General features: G+C 62.7%; 1 protein-coding gene across 1 annotated transcript in view; it reads left to right on the top strand.

Annotated features, from left to right (window-relative positions):
• The window catches only part of CNOT6 (CCR4-NOT transcription complex subunit 6), a 47315-nt gene that overhangs the window by 43686 nt on the left and 2499 nt on the right, over positions 1-1130 (top strand). The window contains 1 exon segment of the mRNA XM_006147448.3: positions 1-28. Within this exon segment, the coding sequence (XP_006147510.1) occupies positions 1-28 (28 nt within the window).

Genomic DNA, 1130 nt, shown 5'->3' with positions numbered 1-1130 from the left:
CTACACGAACTACACGTTCGACTTCAAGGTGCGCCTTGAGGTGGGCCGTGGGCGCCGCCCTTGCACCGCAGGCCCGTGGGCTCCACTGTGTCTCTGGGGCAGGCTGCGCGTTCAGCGTGGAGTGGAGCGATCTGAATTTGCTGGTGGCAGCGCTCCCCTGCCACTCCTTGGTCACGCTCCCAGCCGGTGGTGTCACATCCCGACTTTATAAATCCCTGCTAGGTCATCTGTCACGACCAGAAGTCGCGAGGTAATGGTAGCGAGCTGGTCCCTAGGTCGGCGTTCTCCTGAGGCACCGCAGCTTCGCCCGGAGAGCCGGGTTCCCGGAGCCCAGCACACTGCGCTGTCTGCCTCGGTGTCAGGGCGAGATGTGCCTTCTCCAGCTGTAGCTGAAACTGCTCCTCGACTAGCAAAGTGTGGCAGCTAGCCGTTTTTAAATGTCCCTAAGCCACATTTCAGAACACTGAGTCCGTCTTACAATGCCGAGTCTTCGTGTGCAGCTTCATAGGCGGGGCCTCCCACCAGTCATCTGCCACGTTTAGCGCCGGTGGCTGCCAAGGGCCCTGCCCCGTTCCTGTGCTCACCCGGCCTGTCTAGCCACTTTCTGCACTTCTGCTCTCTTCAATCCTTTCTGTCTCTACCCTGCTGGAAGAGTTACTCCTTCGGGTTTATCTGTCAGGTACAGGGGCTCGTGGGGGGCCGGGTCTCAGGAGCTCCTGCACCGCAGAGTGGGGATGACTCCGTCCATGGTGCGCCTTCCTCCTAGTCCTCCAGCAGACTGCCTGAAGAGGAGACAGGGTGAGACCCTGGAGGTGGGAGACGTTAGGGCTTCCTTTCTCACTCCTGCAGCTGACGTAGAGACAAGACACGTGAAGGGCTCCGTGCTCTGGCCCAGGCACCAGGGGAGGCTGTGCTGCAGGATCTGTGGCGGGAGGGGGTGAGCACGGGAGGGCAGGTGGGGTCGGGCTGCCCCGAGTGTCAGATCAGTGGGCCGGCGGTTTTGGTGCCATGGTGACCTGCAGCTACACCTTGGGAGGCGTTGGCGAGGGAGAGCGTTGTGGGGGGTCAGAGTGAGCGGGGAGAGCGTTGTGGGGGCAGAGGGAGCGGGGGGGGCGTGGGGGGGGGTGGGG

The sequence above is a fragment of the Tupaia chinensis genome, unplaced genomic scaffold (genome assembly GCF_000334495.1).
Source record: "Tupaia chinensis unplaced genomic scaffold, TupChi_1.0 Scaffold000214_1, whole genome shotgun sequence".
Classification (NCBI taxonomy): Eukaryota; Metazoa; Chordata; class Mammalia; order Scandentia; family Tupaiidae; genus Tupaia; species Tupaia belangeri.
The sequence above is the reverse complement of the archived record's forward strand: the minus strand, read 5'-3'. Positions and strand labels throughout refer to the sequence as shown.